General features: G+C 41.5%; 1 protein-coding gene across 1 annotated transcript in view; it reads left to right on the top strand.

Annotated features, from left to right (window-relative positions):
* XPO4 (exportin 4) overlaps positions 1–24,508 on the top strand; it is a 67,346-nt gene that overhangs the window by 2,466 nt on the left and 40,372 nt on the right. The window contains exons 2-4 of the mRNA XM_028726298.2: positions 10,234–10,339; positions 11,493–11,634; positions 13,255–13,393. Of these exons, the coding sequence (XP_028582131.2) occupies positions 10,234–10,339; positions 11,493–11,634; positions 13,255–13,393 (387 nt within the window). The remainder of the gene's footprint in view (positions 1–10,233; positions 10,340–11,492; positions 11,635–13,254; positions 13,394–24,508) is intronic.

Genomic DNA, 24,508 nt, shown 5'->3' with positions numbered 1-24,508 from the left:
AGAAAATCTGTGCTTGAAGGAAGTATTGGATTGCTTTATTGTTAATATTTCAGCTTCATTTGTCGTAGACTTGCTGATGGTAATTTTTTCCCTTGAACTATTTAAATATCTGTCAGTACCCATTTTTTTAACGGGTGGGTTAGCAATTATTGGATGAGAGCAAGAGGCTTGTGGAGGGGAGGGGACTTCTGTATAGTTGGAAACAATGAAGCACTAGAGGCAAACAGGGTTTCACTTCCAATTCAGGCATGTCTCAAATGTAAACACAATTCTCTTGGTGCATATCTTTCGCTTAAAAGGTCCGTAGTTTGTGTACTTTCTTGTTGTAGAGAACAGTCTTTATGGCTAAGCTGTTTCTACTCTGCAGGTTTAAAATCTGTGGATACCTTTCCTGGGATTTACTATAGATAAGGAAATCTGAGTGAAAAGTCTGGGTTATTATCTTTTGCCAAGAGTTAATAGTACACAGGATAAATTATTTAGCACAGACTTTGGTTTAGGAGTGATTTATGCCTGTTTATATGGGAATGCACTCTATATATTTCACTACTAAGCACACATTTATTTCTCTGTGCAAGACATGCATTTGAACAATACACTGTATTGGTTCATGTTTTACTGAAAATGTGCACAGATATTAAAGGCATTATGATATTGTAAAGACTTCCCAAACTCTAAACTGAAATAGAACATCAGATTTGAGTGTTTTGAACAAAGCAGGAAAATAGAGGAACTTTTGCACTAAATAAGCTACACTTTGAATCCTTCTGAGGAGCTGTGGAAGAAATCTGCTTAATACTGTAATTGAGACTCAGAGATATTTGCAGAGGACTGTAGATTCTGTGTTGGGTGAATGAGTATAAAGTGAGCTATGAATTCATTTGTACCCCTTTGCCAGTGCCATTAAGAGTGTGACCCAACAAGCCCAGAGTATTTCAAGAGGAGGCAAGACACAAAAGCCCATTAATGGTATTATTGACAGAAATTTTCATTGTGTGCAGCTATTCATATCAGCAGAACACACCAGGTGTGCTCTGTTTATGCACATGCTCCCAATCTCTTACAAATGCAGATCACAACAAAGTTGTACAGACAAAAGCCTTGCCTGATAGGAAAGTACTATTTTTAAAGCAAACAGTCTTCATGATTGTGGGATGTGTATGTGGGAGGTTACTTCTATGATAGCTATGCCTAGTTTTCTAATTCAGACTAGAACGTTACAGACTGGAAGGCTAAAATAATTTACAAAACTTTGGTAGCAAAACATTAGAAAAGGAGTGTTTTTAATATATACCTTGGCATTCTTCCCATGCCTTCTGTGCTTTTATTTGAGTTAATAGCAACTTTCTTTGATGCCAAAGTGCATCCCTTGATTGCAGTTCAGAAGTTCACGAGTTTCCCATTGCTTGCTCTTGATGAGCAAATTTCCCTGATTTTGTGGTACCTTCTCCATAGCTAACAAAAGGAAAGTTGTGCATATGGGTCTATTCTTCTTTATGCTTCATTTCTACATATGTTAACAAGGGAACGGGTTTTTAATGAAACAACAAAGTACAGTTTTGCATTTCAGGGGGGTTGGACCAGGTGACCCTTAGAGTCCTGTAAACACTACAATTCTGTGATTTTAAAAGTGTTTGTTGTTCTTTCTTTCTTTCTATCTTTCTTTTTATGCTAATATTTTTCCAGAAAGTCTGAATGATTTATTGTATTTTTAATATTTCGTTAGGGACGCGGGTGGCGCTGTGGGTTAAAGCCTCAGCGCCTTGGACTTGCCGATCGAAAGGTCAGCGGTTCGAATCCCCGCGGCGGGGTGCGCTCCCGTCGCTCGGTCCCAGCGCCTGCCAACCTAGCAGTTCGAAAGCACCCTTGGGTGCAAGTAGATAAATAGGGACCGCTTACTGGCGGGAAGGTAAACGGCGTTTCCGTGTGCGGCTCTGGCTCGCCAGATGCAGCTTTGTCACGCTGGCCACGTGACCCGGAAGTGTCTCTGGACAGCGCTGGCTCCCGGCCTATAGAGTGAGATGAGCGCACAACCCTAGAGTCTGTCAAGACTGGCCCGTACGGGCAGGGGTACCTTTACCTTTACCTTAATATTTCGTTGGAAGCCGCCCAGAGTGGCTAGGTATAAATATTATTATTATTATTATTATTATTATTATTATTATTATTAATTTTATATGATTGAAATGACTATTTTACATGTATCAAAACAATTCCATAATTGCTTCTGTAAAAGTATTTGTTGTTAAGGCTTAGATATGTGTCTTACACCTCAGTTATTAGCAAGTCAGTTTGGAAGCAAAGCTAACCAATAATGGTGGGATTTACTTGCAATTAACCCCTTCTTCCCCACATAGACATTTTATGTGGTCAAATATGGGAAGGAGCTGAATCTCACAGGACTAGTGAGAGCACATGGGATTTTCCAGTTCAGTTGTTTGCTTTTTCCTGCTGTGGTAGAGTTGAAAGAGATGGGAGGGGCACGATAGCCTGAGGCCCATTCCTGATTTTTCTGTGGACACAATTCTTAGGGGGCATATTGCCCAACCTGGGGAATAAATGGCTTTAAAATTTCAACCTTTGCCAGTAGTTCCTTGAGGTTGTGAAAATCGCACACCAGAGGTTGTTTTTTTTAGAGTTTTGCTAAATCTCCATCTCTTTCAATATTCAGAAACATTCAGAAACAAAGCATTCAGAACACAACAGTAAAAGTGGGCTGCAAAATCATCTGAAAGCTTCTTTTAATCCAAGGAAGCTTAACTTGTAGACCCTCTTACCTGCAATTCGGCTACGACTCTCATCATTCCTGATCATTGGATGCTAATTGGGGCTGATGGGAGTTGTAATAATAGAGCAACATCTGGAGGGCCACAAGTTAGCCACCCCTGTTTTAAAGGAGCAAATCGTTTTTAATAATAAGATACCTACATAATGCCTAAGTATATTGGGCATCTCAATGGAATAATGGGTGAAGGGTGGCTGAAAAGGAGTTTCCATTTCTAGTTGTTTCTGCTGGTTTACATGTCCCGTGCCTAACCTTATATGATGCCAAGTGATGGAAAGATGTGTGTAGTTTGGGCCAAACCACTTTAGAAGGCCAAATGGGATTTCTTGGCAGTCTGGAGGATCCCTAATGTTGCTGTAGCACTTTCATGAATTTGAGTTTTTTAACGAAACATGTCTGTCTCTTAAAGACCTGACAGTTTAACTACTAAAGTTTCCCAGTATTTGCTTGGGCAGATTTTTTTGCCAAGTTATTACGCCCTCCCTGCTATGGTGAATGAAGGCTTTTAAGTTTTATCGTTGTCTATGACAATCAGCTCAAATTGAAAAGGTGTGAAGACAGAGGAAGCCAGACACTCTGTAGACAGGAGATTTCTTGTTCAGTTATCTATGCTAATTGATTGATGCAAGAGATTTCAGCTTAAAAATAAGGCTGGGAGAGTATAGGGTGGAGCTTGTACCTTTTCTCTTTGATGAGGTTTATATAAGCAGAATGGTAAAAGTTCTGTATAAGGTGATTTGCATTTCTATGAAATCTAAATTTCATCTGGCTGAAGAAGAGCCTTTGTTAAACAAATGCTTATTATGTTTCTCAAAGTTGAACCTACACATGTTTACGCAGAAGCAGACACCACTGAGTTCTGTGGATCATATTCCCAGGTAAATTTACAAAGGATCGCAGTCTTAGAATCACAGTATAGTGTTAGCAACAGTTGGACGACAGGTAGTATTTTGTACCTGGAATATAGAAGATTTCTCACATCTGCTACACATGCACACCCCTTTTGAATAGACACCTTAATTCACTATTTGAACTTTCAGTAAATAAGGTTCATATCATGCCATTAGGTACCATGATACCATCATTGGTCAGATCATTTAACATAGATACGTAGAGGCTAATGAAGGAGGAAACCCATTGCAGTTTTGAACCAGTCTTTATAATTTGTTGCTGTTATCATGGTGGGACTGGGCTTTGCAGCTGGCTGTTAGAAACAAAAAATTCAAAACCTAGCCCAGCCATTCATTATAGGCAGAACCCTGCTTCCGATATGAAATGATACTTGCTGGATATTTGAAGGTGTTGGAAGTACCTGACAAGAGTAGGGACAGTACACAGTGGTTTTGTATGTAATCATCATGCAAAATAAAAGCAAGCATGAGTAAGCCTTTGAGAAAGGTCTGCTGTCCTCAGCTACAACATTCTTTCTTGGGTACATGTCTTTAAAGTGGAGCCTTGGATGCCAATTTACACACTAAAATCAAATTTGCTCACATGCAGAAACACTGGCTATCTGAAATATTCCTTTAACAGGCATTATTGTTATCTGGCTATCATTTGCCGCTGACATGTTTAGACAGGATCTTTAACTTACAGTGCTGGCTTCCTGTTTTCTCCCAGATCCAACACAAGCCTGCCCTTGCCTTTAAAGACCTCCATGGCCTTGTTCTCCTTGAATTTGTGCCAATATCTTACTGGAGAGTCCAGCGCTAGCTCATGGGGTCTGGAGGCGAAGGCGGTCTCGCTCCTTTGCGCCGAGGTTCTCCCCTAAATTTCTTCTTTTTAAAGTGTCTTTAAGTCCAATTCTAGTGTGGGGAAACCATTTTTTGCGCCGCTGAGCCTCTGCTCCCGGGAAATCCACCAGAGTAGGGGCAACTTACGCCTCCTGTTGCTCCTGCTTTGCCTCTCCAGGTGCCGAGTCTGTCATGAGCAGCTCAGAGCTCAAACTCCGACCCGACGCTGAGCGCGCTGTTCCGGAAGCCTTCTCTCTTCTCTTCAAATCTCTTTGGCTTGGCACAACTCCCTAGTTCTCATGCTAGCTACTATAGTCTGCAGCTAAACTTAAATGCACCTGACTGAAGCGACTGCATTCTGCTTCCTTGTTTAGCATGTCTCCATTTGCCTCTCCTTCCCTTTGTGTTTCCCCGTTTCAATTTTTTAAAATAACATTTTTTATTTTCACGGTATAGAAGATAAATTTTGAGAAAACAATTGTTACAACAGTAAACAACACATAACTTGTCCTGACAAAATTGCAGGGTTTTAAAAAAACTTTCAGTGGATGTATTACACTTTCCTGTGGTAAAATAAAACATGCTTGTACTGTCTTTCCAAAAGTTTAATACTTATCATGTATTTTTATTATGATCCCAGGTGGATCAGTTGAATTCAAAACAAATGTTAAACGTCAGGAATAAAACCTCAACATTGGCTTTATGGTGCTGGCAAAGGGGGAAAGCAAGATTGATTGAAACTAGTTTTTCATTTTATAATTGGCATATTGTATAGTTATTATAGTTGATTAAACACTGGTTTGCCACCAAATGGAGCTTGTATACAAATTAGGCACACAATCAGGGCATTTCCTTGTGTATTATACATGCCCCTTGCAGTGCTTACAGACAAGTGGGAGGGAGGCTGATAGATTTGTCTATCTCTCCTGTACATATGCAAGAATACCAAACAAAATAATTTACTTGAAGATTAAGGCCAGGGTCAAAAGAACCATGAAATTCTTTCAGCTTATTTTTATTGTGCAGCAGCCTCCAAACTGAGGACAGTTACTTGGGTATGGTATGCATGTGCTTTGTGTATGTGTGATCTGTCTGATGAAAATATTCATTTGGGGTAGTACAAACCTCTTGTCTGAGCCTCTTACTCTTTAGATTCTTGCCTCGGTGCCCAAACTTTCCATAATTTGCCATCAAAGTAGACCTTTTTTACATTTGTGATGCTTGACCGAAAGGGTGTATTTTACCCAGTAACATTTTAAATATATATTTTTATCAATTTCTAAAAATATAAAGAAAAACATAAGAACCAAAACAACTTTTGTTCATGGAGAGCATGAGTACAGCATCAAATTACTTAGGTATTACTTAACACAGCTACTTCAAGGAAAAACATCCACCATAAAGTTGCATGTATGATAAGCATCTCTGTACCCGTTTATATAACTAATGGATGGAAACCAAGTTACATCAAAGTGATCACGTTTAGACATGCCTCTTATTTTTATGCAGTAACGCGATATTTTGCATAGAGAGACACACTTTAACTCAGCTGGCTTGACTAGAGGGTAATGGATGAAGTTTTAACACAGAATTGACATAGACTTTTATCACGTGTTGGATTTAATTGTTGTCTTCTCTGGCTTCTCCTTTCCTTCTGCCTTGCATGTGACTCAGGTCCTTGTTGATATCTTTGTTGTTAAGTGGATATATTTGTTCTTGTGTATTGGCTGTTATAAGTTGTATCCAGCTAAGTCATGGCTCATGGCTCAGTCAGTAGAGCATGAGACACTTAATCTCAGGGTTATGGTCCGAGCCCCACATTGGACAAAAGATTCCTGCATTTCAGGGGGTTCACTAGATGGTTCTTGTGGTCCCTCCCCACTCTACAATTCTGATTCTTTGACTCATAAGTCATGCTTAGAGTAGACCAGCTGATATCAGTGGACTAATATTAGTCAAACCCATTGATTTTAGCTCGAGTATGACTTAGTTCATTTACGTTAAGTTCAGCGTTAAATTTCAGCTTACGATTAGGAACACTACTAAAAATCCTCACTTGCCAAATAAGCTCTCGAAGAGTGGGGAACCTGTGACCTTCCAGATGTTGTGGGACTGAAACTCCCGTCAGCCCCAGCCAACAAAAACCTGCAGCATCACAGGCCTCTCATTCCTGATGCACAAGAACTGAATAACTTACAGCTTCATCCGAACCATTTAACATGTGCATAGAGGGGTATGGAGAGGAAGCACACCGGAGTCGAGCAAGTTCACACCTGTGTTTACAGAACAGGGATGGTGTGCCGCTTCAGTCCTTGTAATTTGTGGTCCAGTCTTTCTATCTGTTGAAAACCTCTTATCCCAAATAGAAGTGATGAAGTTCTATTTGGTGATGAAGTGAAGAAGTGATGCACACCAGTTATGACCCCTCCTGGACCCAGAGAGCATTGCCAAAGTGATGCATTCTCTCGTGTCCACCAGAGATAAGACTACTGCATTGCATTATGCCTGGGGCTGCTCTTCAAGATTCCTTGGAAACTTAATATGTGAGTGTATGTTTAGTGGCCTGCTGCAGAAAGGTGCTGCAAAAAATTCAGTTGGCTTCTCTTGTCTGGGACTGTTGCTGATCTGGAGCCGCATAGATTCCTTAGGATGGTTCCTGCATGTGGTTATTTACTAAAGCCCAGTGTTAATAACTGTCGTGGTGATAAACCGGAAAAGTAAAGCTTTTGGTTCACAATTTTGGTCCAAACATTCTTATGACAATCTTGTGGTACTAAGGATAGTAGACTGGTGGGGTTTAAATTTAGCCAAAGCAAATAATTAAATGTCCTACACCAAATATGTAATTCAACGGAGGGGAGATTAGGCTCCAAGTGCAATGAAGCATTTGGAGCACAGGATGGAACAGAAAAAAAATGCCTTAGAAACTTAGGCTGAACAGCTTCTGTAGATCCAAGGTGAGCTCTTGTCCAAATCTGAGCCCCATATAATAACTGTGGGCTAATAGCCATAAATAAATAAATGAATGAATGAATAACTGTGCTAGGGGTTGACCATTGACCATGCTGGCTTGGCTTTATGGGAGTAGTCAGGACTTTTTTTTAGCTGGAACTCAGTTCTGCCATCTCTCAGGTGGGCACCATTGCCATTATAAGATACTACACTTGAGTTAGCCAAACGGCCAAGAAGCAATCTCTGGAGGCATGCAGGCTTCCCCATCCCTGTTGCAGAAGATGCTCTTTGGGTTGCATTATCACTATTCTTTACTTGTATGTTGTTTGTAATCCTTCTCATGAATCCTTGCAACATCACAGTAGTGTGTGTCACTGTGGGCTGTAGCCTGGCTGTGTAGAGATCTAGTCTAGGCAAAGTTTTCCAAAGTTCAAAGTGGACTTGTTTTTTTTTTTTTTAATATTATTGTTCCTTTGCCCTGTTATGACATCTTTGCCTGTTATTTTCTATATGTTGTTTGCTTTCAAATATCCTCCTTTCTGCTTATTGCAGAGTGTATAGGCTATCTTCTCATTGACCTGTCTTTTTACTAAAATTACAGAGCACTTGTAATATTTTGCACCAATAAAAATATACTTGCCTGCTTTTTTGCCAATGAACACATTCTTATTTCCTCATTCAGTCTCCACTCCTAAAAATATATATTCTTTATAATCACGAGCAAGTTGGAACTCGGGTAAAAGAATTATTTCTCTGTAGCCAGTGACTCATAACAGTACAATAGCAAGTAATATTTTGTTTGCAAGCAATCAGTGTGGTTATAGGCTGTCTTCGAGGGATAGACATGTGTGAATTAAATAGTGTATTCAACTGTGTCTTGCAGGTTAAAAGGTAGTTTGAAAGTTAATGGTGTCCACTTAGTTGAAAATTCATCTGATGGAAAGCTACTTGATCACTATAAATCCTTAAATTCCATAATATACCTTCAGATACATACACTTGTTGTGTATGAATGCTTACAGTGACATGCTTTTCAGATTCTGAATAAGTTTTGTCTACTACTTGTACAACAGGATTCTAAAGGCATTGTATTTGTATACTATACAATATTGTGCAGTATAGCATAGCATGCTTGTAGCAGAGTCCACTTACACAAGCTTCCGCAGCTTCTGAAGCTCCTGCAGCCAATCAGAAGCCGTGCTTTGGTTTTCGAATGGACTTCCGGAACGGATTCTGTTCAACTTCCAAGGTACGACTGTATTTAATTTCAGGATCCTCATCCCCTGCAATTCTTGCCAGAGTTTTAAACTCTTTTAATAAGGTGTTTTTAAATCACTGTAAGCAAACGGTGGTCCTTTGGGTGAAGAAATGGAATTATTATTAATAAAAAATAATTATTGTTATCAGAATGGTCTGTAGAACATCAAAACCTTGAGCTGACCAGACTTTGTTGGGAAGTTGCATTGTGTTGTGTGTTTTCACATGGCATATGCTGATTTTACACTAGAGCAGGAGTTCCAAAACCCTGGAATGTGTGGACCACCAGTGCCCTGCGAGCCTCAGTCAGGTGACCTGTTACATGTACATAGAATTATAGAGTTGGAAGGCGCCACAAGGATCATATAGTCCAACCCCTTGCAATGTGGGAATCTTTAACTCAACGCGGGGCTCAAACCCACAACCCTGAGATTAAGAGTCTCATGCTCTCTGACTGAGCTATCCCTCTGCAGTGTGTCTGTGAAGAACACGTAAAATTTTAATTCTATAGAATTCAAATTGCACTGCAATAAAATGCAAGAAAGGAAGAAAAGAAGCGATACAAATACAATTAAAAATGATATGGCATTCAACACAGCACATTACAGTTGCAACTGCGGACAGGAAAACAACCATCAAGTGGTTCTTCAATACCATCAACAATTTTCAAGTGGTCTGTGGGGGAAATGTTTGAGAGCCACTGCACTAGAGGGCAGTATTTGACTGCTAAAGACCTTGTTGTTGGCTTCTTGAAAGTTCAGATCTAATGAATCTTCAGTTTGCAACATTGCTGTTCTCCCCACCCCTTTTTTTTAAAAAAAAAACAAACAAACGTGCTCTAGGAAATATGATACTACCATATTCAGGTTCTCCCTGTCGAGGACCAAATATGTCTTCAGTGCAGGAGAAGTTAATTATGGCTGATTGTCAACAAGAATCAGTTTGTAGGTAGCAAGGATACTAAATGGCAGCTTATAGCTGGAACCCAGAAGTCTTACTGACTCCTTTTAACACATTTGATAAAAGAATTTGATACTAAATTCTTTTACCAGTATTTGAAGTTCTCTCGGCTATTCAGCTGAGCAGTTATTTGCTGTGCTCTTGGCAAGAATGAAGGAACTGAAGAAATAGTGCATTGACTTTTACTGGGAGTTGTTGTTCTGCTGCTACTGTATTGCTTGGGATGGATCTGAATCACATTGGGATGGATGTGAATCCGTTTTAGGGAATTTTTGTAATTATATTTGAATGCTGATTAATGTTCGTTGTTTTGTAGCCTTTCCTGGGATAATGAATGTGAAAAAGTGCTATAAATATATATTTAAGAAATCTGATCATCATAGTAATCTTTTATATTATTATTTTAAAAGAAAAACACACCAAAACAGCCTTCAGTTAAGTGTAGTCATCTTTCTGCTCATGAAAATAGGGACTTGTGGTTATTCTTAACATGGGTTTTCACCCCCCCCCCAATATATTGAAGCAAACTATCTATTTTCTCTTTAGGCACCACCTTCCATGGTCAATAATGAACAACGTCAGCATGCTGAACACATATTCTTATCATTTAGAAAATCAAAATCGCCATTTGCTGTTTGCAAGCATATTTTAGGTAAGTCCTTATGTGTGTATTCAGCTGAATATTCAAAGTGTATCACTAAGGCAGATTCATTGGCCATTACATCACTTGCCTCCTTGTGTGTTTTGTGTGTTGGTGTGTTTGAGAAATGCTGTTGTCTGCGTGCCAGATTGGACCTAGGGTTTTCACACTGCAGTCCTTTGCACACTTAACCAAGGAGTAAGTTGCCCCAGATATCAGTGGGGCTCCTCAGCCCTGGGGAAATTGAGTTAGGGATCAGCAAGTCCACTCTTTTGCCAGCTGTAACAAGCAGGACACCTATTTATGTAATTCTCTGTAAATCATTGTCACTGCCCTGGCACCCTGTGGTGTCATTTTGTTATGAATTAGTTGCTTTTGGTGTTGATGGTTTTGAGTTTTCAAATGTTTGTCTTGCTTTTTTCCACCAATGGTGCTCAAAGTAGCTTACAGTAATTGGCAGATATTAAACCAAAATGAAGCAAAAATTACATTTATTTTTTTTTAAAATCTGTTTAATTAAAAGAGCAGCTTACAAACATAAAAGAGCCAAATTGAACAAAAAACTGAGTTACATGGCACCTAAATTACAGTGATGTTCGCACCAAGCAGTTTTCACTGGGGAAGGTATTTCAAAGACATAGTGCCAGTACAGAAAAGGCTCTGGGTAGTGTCCAGCAAAGCCATACACAGAGTAGACCCTGCCTTTAGTCTCTAGTCAGCATCCACCTGGCTTGAAAAAGTAAGGGCACCCAAAAATGATGCTCTAAATCAGGCTTCCTCAACCTCGGCCCTCCAGATGTTTTTGGCCTACAACTCCCATGATCCCTAGCTAGCAGGACCAGTGGTCAGGGATGATGGTAATTGTAGTCTCAAAACATCTGGAGGGCTGAGGTTGAGGAAGGCTGCTCTAAATCACCCTTCTCTAACCTCCATGCAGTGCTGGCTGTGTCTGATGGGAGCATCTAGAGGGCACCAGGTTGGGGAAGCCTGCTTTAAATGAAAAAACATTATGACCTGCCAGTTGCCACTTAATTCTGATTGGGAAACCCTTTTAACGTGCTTGGTTTGTGCTAACTGTGTTTAATCGTGGCGGGTTTGTGTAACCAGTGCCTTCTAGGTTAGTTCCTGTGGATTGCAAACTTACCATTTTGGATCTCTCCGGCAGAAACGAGTAAAGTGGACTATGTCCTTTTTCAAGCTGCCACGGCGATCATGGAAGCAGTTGTACGAGAATGGATTCTGTTGGAAAAAAGTAGCATCGAGTCCCTACGAACATTCCTTTTAACATATGTCTTACAAAGACCTAAGTAAGTACAATGCATGGTACTGCTAAAAAAAAAAAAACTTCTGTAAGGGTGCCAGTTCTAAAAAACATATTGTAAGTGTTCCCGTTCAGAAATACGGAACCTAGCCAATCAGAAAATGCCTTCTGTTTTCATGGGGAGGAGCATAGTTTATTGATAAGATCATGTGGTTTGCATGCAGAAAGCTGTGGGTTTCAGGTAGCAGGTGACAGGGAAAACTCCTTGCCAGAGAACTGTAGAGAGCTGCTCCCAACCAGAATAGACAAGATTTGACTAGATAGACAATGACTTGAGTCCCGATCTGCATATACATATAAAACACTAGCATGCCACTTTCAACAGTCGCAGCTTCCCCCAAGGAATCCTGGGAACTGTAGTATTTTAAGCCTCCTGAGAGTTGTTAAGGTAAAGGTAAAGGTACCCCTGCCCGTACGGGCCAGTCTTGCCAGACTCTAGGGTTGTGCGCTCATCTCACTCTATAGGCCGGGAGCCAGTGCTGTCCGCAGACACTTCCGGGTCACGTGGCCAGTGTGACATCGCTGCTCTGGCAAGCCAGGGCAGCACACGGAACACCGTTTACCTTCCCGCTAGTAAGCGGTCCCTATTTATCTACTTGCACCCGGGGGTGCTTTCGAACTGCTAGGTTGGCAGGCGCTGGGACCGAACGACAGGAGCGCACCCCGCCGCAGGGATTCGAACCGCCGACCTTTCGATCGGCAAGTCCTAGGTGCTGAGGCTTTAACCCACAGCGCCACCTGCGTCCCCCTGAGAGTTGTTAGGAGACCCCTATTTCCCTCACAGAGCTACAGTTCCCAGAGTTCCCTGGAAAGAGGAACTGACTGTTAAACCGCTTCTGTTGTCTGCAGGGTTTTCTGCTTTGCCAGCACATTCCCCACAGGAAGTACGCTGCCAAAACAGAGCACAGCCGGTCCACTGTCCCTCAGACTTGGGGGGGGGGGGGAACTATATTTTGAAGAAGAAAAATGAATGAATTCCTATGCCCCACAAATAACCCAGAGATGCATTTTAAATAAAAGCACACATTCTACTCATGTAAAAACACGCTGATTACCGGACCGTCTGTGGGCCAGATTGAGAAGGCAATTGGGCCGGATCCGACCCACAACTAGATGATCCTCAGGTTCCCTTCCAGCTCTAACAGTTCTTTGAGATTGTAACATCATTGGAATTCTATTCAGTCAGATGGATGCTGTCTGTGCTACTTATATTAACCATGGGGAATTCTATACCATAGGGGCTAAAGAAGTTTGCAGTAACTTAAAAGAAACATCTCTCAGAGATTGCAGCTAACGTTCCAGATAACGTGCAAAAATTAATGCACAAGAGAACCGGGCTCAAAGCAGCAGCAGACCAAACAATTCAGTTCCGGGGGGGCGGGGGGGACCTTTATTCCACTAGATGTTACTGAACTACAACTCCCATCAGCCCCAGCAAGCATTTTCAAAGGCCAAGGGTGATGGGTTGTAGTTCAGCAACATCTAGGACCAAAGGTTCCTATCCCGGCTCTACTCCAAGAGCAGTACAGCTAAGGATTTTACTTTATAAGTCTTGGAACAGTTGCCTTGATTCTGAATATTAATTTTTTGAAAATTTTATTTGCAGCCTCCAGAAGTATGTGCGGGAGCAGATATTGTTAGCCGTAGCGGTAATAGTGAAACGAGGGTCCTTAGACAAATCAATTGAATGCAAGAGCATTTTTCATGAAGTCAGCCAGTTGATAAGCAGCGGCAACCCCACAGTGGTAAGTTCCTGCGTTTTAAAATGCATTTCAACCCATCTGCACAAACCTTTCCTCACAAACTTAAGGCACTTAAAAACTGAATCTGGTGAGTTGCACTGAGGCCTGGTATTGGTCTACACATGCAGCAGAATGTGGTTGCAGAGTGCACTCTGTCTCTTCAGCCTGCATCTGAGAAATCATATACTTGTGATTTTCCTGTAAGTAGAAAGTTAGCACAGCAGAGAGTGAGTGGAGTGGGATGGAATACCCTTTTTTTCTGATATTCTGGAGCTTTACTTGGCAAGGATTGTTAAAACCTGTAGTTTGCAGAGTTACAGCCCGCTTGACCACTTCATCTGTAGGCCAGGCCGAAGTTGTTGCTTGAGTAGAAGTTCGCCATTAAGTGGGGGAAATGAACTAGCGATTGTGAAATGAATTTAGTTATGGTATGGTAATAAGTTAAATCCCAGTACTCTGCCGCGATGTGAGATCATTATACTTTGATTCAAATTTGACACTTAAATACAACACAAGTGATATGTTATTCTCCCAGTGATTCATTGTAGAGCTCTCATTCACATTATTAATGTGACAACTTCATTTGAATGTTAGTACTGAACTTGTTTGAAGAGCCACAACAGTTTGATATCAAAGTGGATTTTCCATTGGCAAGCATTGTTTCCCTTGCACTCAGTTCAATTTGCATCTGTCCCTTGCTGTGTCCTGTCTATGATTCAGCTGTTGGAATTGTCTGAGGGAAGACCTTTTCCATTCCCTGGGGAAGTGGTGTGGTTGGGCCGAAGGGGTGTGTGTGTGCCGGCACAGAACTGAAAATGGCAATACAAAATTTACTCGTGTTACATTCTTAGAATCCAATGAGGAAATATCCTCCAGCCTCTCTGAAGCTCTAAATAGATTTCCAGTACCTTATTTCCACTTGTGTGCCTTTAGAGTTCAATTCCACACACTAAGCCAGAAGATAAGGTTTAAAAAGTTCCGTTGTGGAAATAAGCCATCTAGATTTCAAACTGAAACCTTTCCTAGTTAAAGCCAAATAAGTTGAAATGCTTATCTGCGACTAATGCTTGTCCAAAGATAAGATATGTATGTTTGTTTTCCCCAGATGAAATCTGTGCTACAGGTTCTGTGAGCCGACTAACAAAAAATACTGAAGGGGGTGTAGTGAGAATAATGCAACTCCTATCGCAGTGCTACAAAAAGCACAAATATGTATAAAACCAAAATCATTGCTTGAAGAGTGTGTGTGTGTGTGTGTGTGTGTGTACAGTTGTGCCTTAGATCCCGAATGCCTTGGTACTCAAACGTTTTGGCTCCTGAACGCCAGAAACTGGAGTGTTCTGGTTTGCAAACATTCTTTTGGAATCTGAATATCCGGCGGGGCTTCTGCGGCTTCTGATTGGCTTCCTGCAGCCAATCAGAAGCTGCGCTTTGGTTTCCTAACATTTTGGAAGTCGAACTGATTTCTGAAACTGATTCCGTTCGACTTCCAAGGTTCAACTGTATAGGAACTGCTGGCTTTTGCATGGTTGGAATGTAGCCCGCTATACAAAGGGACTCTGGCTCTCCCCACTTTCCCTCTGGCCCTGACCACTGCTGGCATGTGGCCCCATGAATGTTGTACACAGTGGACTGAGAAGGGTTCCTCGTCCTTGTTTTCGGGAGGGAAGCTATGCGGGAAGCCATAGAGCAGCGTGGGAGCAATTGGGGTAACAACTGAAGAGGCCCCAGATTTGCATCACGCAACAACAGCCAGATCAAAGAGCACTTTGAGTTTTTCCAAAGAACCCAACAAAGTCCTGCATGTGACGTAGAGCAGTGCTGGATCAGCTCTGTTTTTTCAGGAGCAATTCTTGGGGACAGATCTTCTCCGGATCGTTGCTCAGGGGTTGGGAGTGTGTATCTTGCCACACAAATTGAGCCACTTGTGAATTAGTCCGTCTCCACAATAAAGTGAGTTTTAGCAAACAGAAAATGCTTCTCACATTTAAAGAGCAAGTGTACCATTCTATGCAAACACATGCATTTTTAATTAGAATCATAGAATCATAGAGTTGGAATAGACCACAAGGGCCATCGAGTCCAACCCCCTGCCAAGCAGGAAACACCATTCAGAGCACTCCTGACAGATGGTTGTCAAGCCTCTGCTTAAAGACCTCCAAAGAAGGAGACTCCACCACACTCCTTGGCAGCAAATTCCACTGTCGAACAGCTCTTACTGTCAGGAAGTTCTTCCTAATGTTTAGGTGGAATCTTCTTTCTTGTAGTTTGGATCCATTGCTCCGTGTCCGCTTCTCTGGAGCAGCAGAAAACAACCTTTCTCCCTCCTCTATATGACATCCTTTTATATATTTGAACATGGCTATCATATCACCCCTTAACCTCCTCTTCTCCAGGCTAAACATGCCCAGCTCCCTTAGCCGTTCCTCATAAGGCATCGTTTCCAGGCCTTTGACCATTTTGGTTGCCCTCCTCTGGACACGTTCCAGTTTGTCAGTGTCCTTCTTGAACTGTGGTGCCCAGAACTGGACACAGTACTCCAGGTGAGGTCTGACCAGAGCAGAATACAGTGGCACTATTACTTCCCTTGATCTAGATGCTATACTCCTATTGATGCAGCCCAGAATTGCATTGGCTTTTTTAGCTGCCGCGTCACACTGTTGGCTCATGTCAAGTTTGTGGTCAACCAAGACTCCTAGATCCTTTTCACATGTACTGCTCTCAAGCCAGGTGTCACCCATCTTGTATTTGTGCCTCTCATTTTTTTTGCCCAAGTGCAATACTTTACATTTCTCCCTGTTAAAGTTCATTACATGGATCTTGTGTACCAAATTGGAAAGAGATGCAATATTGCATGTGTTGATTATTTCTGCTTTATAACTTGAAAACGTTTTTCTATTCCTTACAAGTAAAATTGGGCAATATTTTTTTTGAGCCATTAATTCGTAGGACTACCAGGCACCACATAGAATTGATTCAGAGGCCTAATCCTGCTCATTGACCATCTATGAAGAGGTTTACACATTTTTGGTTATTCAAAAAGCCCTTGACGAACTGCAAAATAATTCTTATACAGAGGTGTCTAAAACACCATTCACTTGTTCTATGAGCTGAGGAGGGTGGACCAAACTGCCTATATAACTAGAAGCACCCATCGTGAAAGTTTCTACCTCTTGTAATGTGTTGCACTATAGCCTCCTTCAGTCTCTGATGGACAGAGCTTCTGCTAAAAAGCCAGTGACTAATTTTAGTCAGCTTAATTCATGCTTTCCATCACTGATTCCAAGATGCTGAGGAAATGTATGTGGGAGAGACTCCTCTTAACCACAGATGCCTGCAGTTCCTTGGCCCTGGACCTTGGTACTCTTTCTGCTTTTGCTATTTGAAGGATTCCCCTTTCTGAGACCTAAAGTGCAAATGCATCATACTCTCGTGTGTGTGTGTGTGTGTGTGTGTGTGTGTGTACGTGTACTTGCTTGCCTCTAGCTGCCTGGGGAGCTGCCTCATATTAATACATAAAAATAGTCTGTTGAACACTGCTTCTAATGTGTTGAGTGAGCTGTGTACTCTTGGAAAGTTTCAAAGCAGAGGAGGAGGGTAAAGGTGTTCATGATGGCCTGTGGAAAACTTTGGAACAGGTTGAAATCAGCATTTCGGTGAAGGATTGCTATAAAACGGAACTAAAAAATTATTCCCCTCCCGCAAAAAATGTGTTCTAAGGAAGCAATTTTTAAAAACACTTTGTAATTGAAGAAAATCTCATCCCAGTTTTGTTTTTTAAAAAATGAATTTATTTCAGTACAGTCATGAAGCAAAAGTTTCAGTGAAAAATTCTGAGCCAGCTGTTACATTTTGTGTCCTTTGGGGGTGCCTTATTAATAGCATGAGAGAGAGAGGCTCTGTTCAGCTATAAGACCAACCTGTGGTTTGCTGCTACACAAACCAGCCTCATGTTCCTTCCGCCCCCGCCCCCCGCACTTTGCAGATCAAGTTGCTACTTTTATTGTTGCATTTGAACATTAAACTATGGTTTGTGCCTGCCCTCCAAACCAGGATTGGACCCCACTGTTTGAAGCTGGTTTGTGCTCTGCTTTGGAACAGTAGCACAACCATAGTATGTCCGTGTGGATGCAATGTTTTGTGGAAATGGGCAAAGGAAGTTACTCGTGGGATCTGAACTTGCACAGAGCAAGTTCTGATTTTGGAAATTTAAAAGCTTAAAAACCCTAACCTACTAGCAAATGTATAGAGGGGTAACTCTTTGAAGTGGAACAAGAGGGTCTGAGAACACGCAAGCAAGCTGCTTGCTGTATTGAGAACCAGACCAAACAGTTTCAGAGGAAAATTGCAGTAGCATCACCATGCAAAACTAACTCATTTGTTATAGACAGAACAAAGTGGAATGGATGACGGTTAGAAATCTTGCCAGTGGGAATATATTGTTCCCGTCTCTGAAGCAGGCAAGAAGGCAGTTCGGGGCAGTTTTGTCCATGCAGTGCCTTGTAAATTTGTAAAACAGGCTGCACAGTGAATGCTGGCAAACATTTCTTGATTCCAGCGCTGCTATCTTTAACAGAGGTTGACATCGAAACGTGGTAGCAGCCACTGATAGAAAGGGCATCACATTGTAGTCTTGACTATAGTTCAGTACACATAGGACAGTTCGGCCATATTGGAACTGATAAGCCCCACCCCCCACCCCTTGATAACAGTTCTACTATGAAGCAGTGGAACCCCTTAGGCTTTGTACCGATCCTTTTTCTATATAAAGGAAAAGCAGAAGTGGATTCTTGAAACATTTTATTTATTGCGTTTATACATGACCTTGTTGCCAAGTCACCCAAGATGGTTTGCAATCTTAAAATATCGAAGCAAATGATACAGAACGGTAGAGCAGAGTCCTTCCGGGCTGACTGATGGTCCTTTGGGGACCATTTGGCATGATCTCCCTGGTCTGGACCTTCCTCCCATCTGCCTTCCTTCAGGGCACACAGATCTGAAGTAGCAGGAGGGTGAAGGGGCGCAAGCGACCTGATAGTTGATTCAGGAGCAGTGGTATGCAGCCCATAGGAGTCTGGGCTGCTTCTCTCCTTCCTTCCCTCAGGGCACACAGATCTTAAGTTTTATGATCTAGAAGGGTCCTGTCCCTTCACTCCAGTTGTAAAAGATGTCAGGCAAAAGCATTCCTCCTCAGTTAGGCCTTTGCTGTTGAAATCTATGTCCTTTTAAACATACGTGGGGTGTGGGTGTGTTATTTTTTAATTATTATTATTATTATGCTACACATTTTTGTGAGGGATCCTTTTGGTGCATGATTTTATGTTGTAAACCACCCTGTGATCTTCAGATGTTGGGCGGTATATAAATTTAGTAATGAAAACGTAAAATAAAATAACCTGTGTTTTATAAATTGGAGCTGGAAAGAGTGCAACAGCAAACGAAAGCCCAAGGGGCTTCTTCACGCTTACCCTTCTTCTCTAGGGCCCAGATTAGTAATGTTGGTGCTTTCCGCCCACAACTTGGCAAGGGAAAAGGAAGGGGAAGCAAAATTGCATAGCCCACAGACAGATGGCACAACGAAACCTCATGTGTTAAAGCAGGTAATTTAGTAGAGAGATAAATAAACAAGGCATGGTTCAGTAAGAAACCTATATAAATGCGAACGTGTGTAAACTGTTTAAAAATAGATAACCCAATGCAATTTCAAGAAGCGTTGCCAAATTTAGCCCTCTTCAGGCATCTGTGCTCCTGTTACTAATAGTGTTTTGAAGAAAAATGAAAATACATCAAGACAAGATAAATGGAGAATTCTGTCAATGGACCAGTTTTGTGTAATTAGGTCCTTAAGCGAGGGAAGCTGGGGGTGCTGATTGATAGGCCAGTGTGCTGTAGCAACTAGAGTGCTGGACTAGGGCCTAGGAGACGAGATTCAAATCCCCACGAAGCTCAGTGGATGGCCCTGGGCCAGTCAGCACCTCTTAGCATAGCCTCCCTCACAGGGTTGTTGTGAGAAAAAAAACTCCTCCTTGAAGGAAAAGTGAGATAAAAAGGAAAAGTGAGATAATAAATACTAGAAAAAGAAAATAAAGGTGAACGCTTTGTTGTTATGTTACACTAACCTATATAAAGCCACAAATGTTTATAGTGGGGTTTTTTTCTTTGCTTTCCTGCTTAACTGTCTGTTTAATTTATTTTTATTTATTTTTATTTATTTATTTCCATTCATGACTAGTGTAACATAGCAGAAAGAAATAAAAAGTGATAGCCTTAAAATAAAACACATCAGCAGTAAAAACAATTTCATATGTAAGAATAATTCTAAATTCAGTAAGGATACAGACTGGAATTACTTGGGCAATGATATCTGAGCACCCTAAGCTGAGAGATGGTTGTCTAGACATGATGCCCGTAGCTGAAAGGGGAGAAATGTCTCTGGTTAGCCAGTTACCTCTTGTTTTCATGCAGCTACACCCTAGTTTATGAACCTGAATTTGTGTGTTGATTCTTTGTTTGGTCTAATGTTAACTACTTGTTGACACGCTAACTCAAACCCTTAACTAATGTTTTTTAAAAAATTATCCCTGAATGCATATTTCAGCTGTAATGAAATGCAATTCAAGTCACATTTACTCAGTGTGCAGGATTTCTTGGGGAGATCCTTCTTTTCTGAAAAGCACCCATGCAACACCCAGCTAGCGCAGAGAGTGTGTGTGAGGGTTCTCATTGACTTGAATAGCAGCTGGATTTAACCCCAGAACATCTAAACAGTACAAATGATTCAGGATTGACTGAAAAAGAGAAGCTGTCTTTACCACTTTTTCATCTGAGGAAGGTTGCATAAGGACAAGGACTTAAAACAAAAAGCTACTTGTTGAAGTTGCTCTTCTAGAAAACGGTTTGCTTCCAGAACGCCCGTTTTAGTTCCAGAGCTTCCTTGTTTCACTGCGCCTGCTTCCTCTCGCTGTATTAGTTGCAAGTAATTCTTGAGTGGTGTTATCAAATACTTCCTGCGTTCTTAGACATCAGCTAACAATGACAATATGGATTTCACAGAAGCATTTCAGAAGAACAGCCACCCTATAAATCATCTTGGCGGTGTCTGAAAATGATTTAAGACAGCAGGATTAGCTTCAGATGCTGCGATAACACAACTGTGAAGGCTCTTGGCCCTAAGTGCAGCACTCCCTTTGCTTTAGATATAAAGAGGAAAACACACATACACACAGGCGTTTTCCAAAGGGATTTCACTGTTTTCTGTTTTGAGAAGCACTGGCAAAGGCAACTGGTCAAAGCAAAGCGATCCTTCTTCGCCTGCTGCGGACTAGGATGCACATGTCTGATGGAGACACAACAGTTTTAGCTGCCGAAATTAATTCTCCGATCAGATTCTGTGTTTTGGACAGGTGTGCACTCTCCCCTCTATTTTCCTAAACAGTCTTTGAACTCTTATCCCTTTCATCCTCTGTAACCTAACCACTCTCAAATAAAACGGTGCGCGTATGCCATTGACAGTCCCAGACACAAGTGTGAAATCCCTTCAAACATTCATTCTGGCTTTATCATTCAGTTTAAGTGACATTCTTTTTTGAAGGCACGAGTCACACTTTTGGTAAGAGCACGGCAGCATGCAGAAATAATTCATACTATTTCTCTTATAATAAAACAGTATATATGTATATTTATATATTTTTTGCAAAGTAGCATTGTTGAGTTCATTAGATCCTAAATTTAAACAACAATCATAATTGTCTGGGACCACTTTTCTTCCACTGGGTGTCTGATTGCCCAGTTAATCTCTCTTAGCACATTCTCATTGATCTTCTGTTAGAGCAGCTGAAAGTCTCTTTTAAGCATGGCAAACTTTTATAAAGTATATTCCTGGTAGTAAAGCCCAACTGGGGTAAGTGCCAGGCTATTCTAAGAGACAATTCACTCTGCAAACAAGAGAACTATTTTATTTTGTCAGATGGGGTTATTGTTTGGGTATGTAGTTTGTTCATGTGGTGGAACTAATGAAATTTCTGGTGGGTGAGACAAACTAGTTTCATGAGGTACAATCTTTACTGGTATGAAGCTAATGTACTGTCTCCAGTTACACACGTTAGATCTTTCTTCTTAACCAGGGTTCAAGGTGGATTTGCAAACTTTGGTTAGCAGGCAATTCTAGCCAGTTTTAACCATTGTTTGGGCCAATGCTGACCAAGCTGCACAGCGTGGTTAAAGCAAATCACAGAAGGAAGAGAGAAATTGGGGAGGGAGAGGAAAGAACATGTGAGAGGACAGCACACTGATCTGCTAACCATGGTTAGTAGATCAGGAATATTACCTCTGCGCCAGTCTGTTATAGTGATATAAAATACTACTATGGAGACTTAACAAAAATTAAAGGACTGAAATCATCAGGTATTGTTTGAAGTATATGAGAATATAAGGAAAGGATAGAGACCTGCTGCCCAGCACTTAAATTTGTTGAAATTTGCTTTTGTAGTAGACTATCAGGAAGCATATGCCTGTTGTCTTTGTCCATGGAGTTTTCTTGGCAAGGATACTGGAGTGGCTTGCCGGTTCCTCCTCCAGGTGGATCACGTTTGGTCAAAACTCTCCACTATGACCTGTTCGTCTTGTGTGCCCTGCTCGGCATAGTTCATAGCTTCTCTGAGTTTCTTCAAGCCCCTTCGCCACAGCAAGGCAGTGATCCATGAAGGGGCTCCAGTACTTTGGCCACCTCATGAGGGGCTCCAGTACTTTGGCCACCTCATGAGAAGAGAAGACTCCCTGGAGAAGACACTGATGCTGGGAAAGATGGAGGGCACAAGGAGAAGGGGGCGACAGAGGACGAGATGGTTGGATAGTGTTTTCGAGGTTACCAGCATGAGTCTGACCAAACTGCGGGAAGTAGTGGAGGACAGAGGTGCCTGGCGTGCTCTGGTCCATGGGGTCACGAAGAGTCGGACACGACTAAACGACTAAACAACATCAGGAAGCATGCACACCAGAATTCAGGACAATGCATGAATGGGCCAAAGCCATAACCTGCATGCACTGCAGCAGTAGGCAATAATAAGTATTTCTAGAAAATAAAATAAAGCTTTTTGCTTGTTTGTTTTGGCTGTGGAGTCCAAACTCAGTATTGTAATTTTCCAGTGAATTCCACTTAAATGCATATTTAATCTAAAAGTATCTTTTTCTTTTTCTTTCTTTTTTTCTTGGATTGTCTGGGATTTATATAGCTAAGAAGAATGTTAATTTTGTGTATACTAGCTGAGATAACTAGCTCTCTGTGGGGTCAAGGTACTGACATCAGAGGCATTTCTGAACAAAGATGTCGCAGTTGGTGGGTGGATGGCACTACTGTCAGCTGTTGCGTGACCTCGCATAAATAGTATCATCACGACTTTAATCTTTCGGGTGTTCAGAGGTAGTGTGCATATTTCCGTTTAACCCCTGGACACTTGCCGGCATGCATGACCCTTTAACAATTCCTGTTCCTCTGTCCATCCTTGGCACCTTGGCTCCAAATAGTCTAGGAATAAAGCCAATAGTTGTAGACATCTATTGTGCACCCAACCATTGTGAAGAACAAAACAATGGAATATGGGACATTTAATGTATGATATAGAGGACCTATAAATCGCTCTCCCTTGCAGAAATAGGTATTGTGACACTTATCGCCAAAGGTACCATGTGGTATTTGAAAGTTCGCCTTAAACGTAAAGCTTGACCCATTTGGAACAAGAGTATACACCTTTAATGGAGTCTGAAAGATCTATGAACTTCAGTGCATCTGGAAATTTTGGTGATGAACTAAACAAAGTTCACTACTACAGATTTTAGAGGAATTCATTGACACAGGTAGGGTTTTCCTATCCAGGTACTGGCCAGGTTTAGCTACCAAGATAAAACCTGTTTAGCTACCAAGATAAAACAGCAACAGACCTTTGTCTGGAAAATACAAATACTACTAATATGAGCATGCAATATTTAAAGCTTCTAGCTTTTATAGGGCCTTTGGAACCTTGCAATAAGAACATAAGAAGAGCCCTGCTCGGTGATACCAAAGCCTCATCCAGTCAAGCATATGTTTTTTCCACTGTGGCTAACCAGATTCCTGGATGAGGCCCACGAGCAGGGCATGAGTGAAGCAGCCCTCTCTCCTGTTGCTGCCCCTGGTCTTGGAGTACACAGCCATCATGTCTAGTGATAACCTTATCTATGAGTTGGTCTAATTCCCTTTTAAAGGTGTCCATATGGGTAGCCACCACTACGCATTGTGATTGTTCCATCGTATGCTGTGTGAAAAGGTCTTGTCTTTCCTGAATTTTCCACCATTCTGCTTCATTGAAGTTCTAGCCTTTTGAGAGAGAGAAACTTCTCTCTATCCACATTCTCATGTGAAATTTATATGTGTCCAACTTAAACCCCCCCCCCAAAAAAAACCTTTAAAGCCCCAGGTGTTGTAACCTGGCAAGATTATGACTGATCCACGACAACAAGTAGCTCTTTCGAGTATAAAGGTAGCCGAAATGTTCTATAAAGCCAGATTCTGAATTTTATTTATTGATTTAGGAATCTCAGCTGTTAGGTTTTCTTTTTTTCCTTTTGTGCATCCCCCCCCCCAATTTTCCAAAAAGAGGGCGGTATACAACTATGTTCTGCCTCCATGGTCAGAGGCAATGTGCTTCTGAATACCAGTCGCTAGAGGCGAGAATACTGCTGTGCTCATGTCCTGCTTCCAGGTTTCTGACAGGCATCTGGGTGGTCCCTGTGTGAGAACAGGATGCTGGACTAGATGGGCCATGAGCCTGACCCTGCAGGCTCTTCTTACATCATGTTCCTAAATTGTACGCAGAGTAAACCCTTAAGGCTGGATTCAACTAAAGGTTGCATTACTGCAAAGTCCTCTGTGTGGGCTTGAAGTTGGTCTGGAGGCCTTAGCTCGGGGTCCCTTCCAGCTCTGCAGCTCTATGATTCTGTGAAACTACTGCCAGAATATAACACCTTGTTTGGAGGATTTGCACTGGCTGCCAATCTGCTGCCAGGGCAAGTTCAAGGTAATAACATATAAGGCCTTTTATAACTCAGGACCAGGTTACTTGAGAGATCACCTTATCCCTTATA

This window comes from Podarcis muralis, chromosome 4 (assembly GCF_964188315.1).
Source record: "Podarcis muralis chromosome 4, rPodMur119.hap1.1, whole genome shotgun sequence".
NCBI classification, from domain to species: domain Eukaryota; kingdom Metazoa; phylum Chordata; class Lepidosauria; order Squamata; family Lacertidae; genus Podarcis; species Podarcis muralis.
Note: the sequence above shows the minus strand (reverse complement) of the source record. Positions and strands in the feature narration are given on the sequence as shown.